This window comes from Acanthisitta chloris, unplaced genomic scaffold (genome assembly GCF_000695815.1).
Source record: "Acanthisitta chloris isolate BGI_N310 unplaced genomic scaffold, ASM69581v1 scaffold8184, whole genome shotgun sequence".
NCBI lineage: Eukaryota > Metazoa > Chordata > Aves > Passeriformes > Acanthisittidae > Acanthisitta > Acanthisitta chloris.
The window spans coordinates 116,034-117,227 of NW_008667742.1; the positions used below are offsets into that span (position 1 = coordinate 116,034).

Sequence of the window (1,194 nt, forward strand, 5' to 3'; positions counted from 1 at the left end):
AAGTCTTTGAAGGCACTTTCCATGCAGGGGACAAAGGCTGGGCACATCCATGCCTCATCCCCAACACGGACAGGGGCACCAGGTCCCTGCATGGACCCTGGGTAGAGGTTGTCTTCCAAATGGAGACCCCCCAGTCACCACAAGGAAAAGCCCAATCCATAAATTCTGCAAGGATTAAACACTAGCTGCTCAGTAAGCTTTGAGTGCTCAGCAGCATCAGGGCTGGAGAAGGTGTATGTGGACTTCCAGGTGCTTCTGTGGTGAAAAAGGTGGTGTCCTCCATGGCTGGTATGAGTTTTGGAGTGAAGATGCCTGGGGAGGTGATTTGGTGCCTCTGTCTATCAGGGAGGGATATTTCTCATTACCTCTGGTGGGCCCTCAGGGACGAGGCAGAGCAGCTCATTGCACGTCACAGGCTTTTCATCCAGGTTCACTTCACTGGATAAAAGAGGTGACTCTTCACATGGAGCCTCCTCTGTCCCCACATCAGGCTGAACTGCTGTCTCCATAACCACACAGAGCTCATCCAGCCTGTGCCGCAAGCTCTTCTGGAAGAGAGAGAGATTTTGGAGGTCTCCAAAGGTAGGCAGCAGTGGTGACCTGAAGACAACCTGTAGAGAGCATGATTTCCTCCTGCAGGTTTTTTATTCCTGGGATTTAGCATCCCAAGAGCTGTGCCCAGCACTGGGAGCTGGGTGTCCATCCCACAGCCTGGCTGCCATCAGCTGCCTCTTGTGCTGGGGTCTGTTCCAGCATGATGGTCACACCTAGCATGGAGAATCTTATCCTTAAAATCTCTGTGAGGTGTTATCAGCCTCTGTGTGAATTGGGGTGTCACTGCCTTGAGATATTTGGAGGGTTGTACCCCTTCACCTCTCATCGCATGACCATAGTCAGTTCAGTGCACATTTATACACCCACAGAGAGCAAAACATTTTCTGCAGGCTAAGAGTATTTATACACCCACAGGGAGCAAAACATTTTCTGCAGGCTAAGAGGACAAACTTCTTATGCAATTAACCTAATATAGCGTTCCCTTCTTCCTCAGGCTATCCCATTTATTCCAGGAGGACAGCTCAAGGTGTCAGCTGTTTCAAGTTGAGGCACATGCCTCCAAAATTTACCTTTGATTCTTGATGACTTTCCTTCATTAAACCTGTGCCATTAATTACCCAGACACACACCTACCACAGG

General features: G+C 49.7%; 1 protein-coding gene across 1 annotated transcript in view; it reads right to left on the reverse strand.

The window, feature by feature from the left end:
* LOC103800268 (chromosome unknown open reading frame, human C9orf91) overlaps positions 1-1,194 on the reverse strand; it is an 8,601-nt gene that overhangs the window by 597 nt on the left and 6,810 nt on the right. The window contains 1 exon segment of the mRNA XM_009072640.1: positions 366-548. Within this exon segment, the coding sequence (XP_009070888.1) occupies positions 366-548 (183 nt within the window).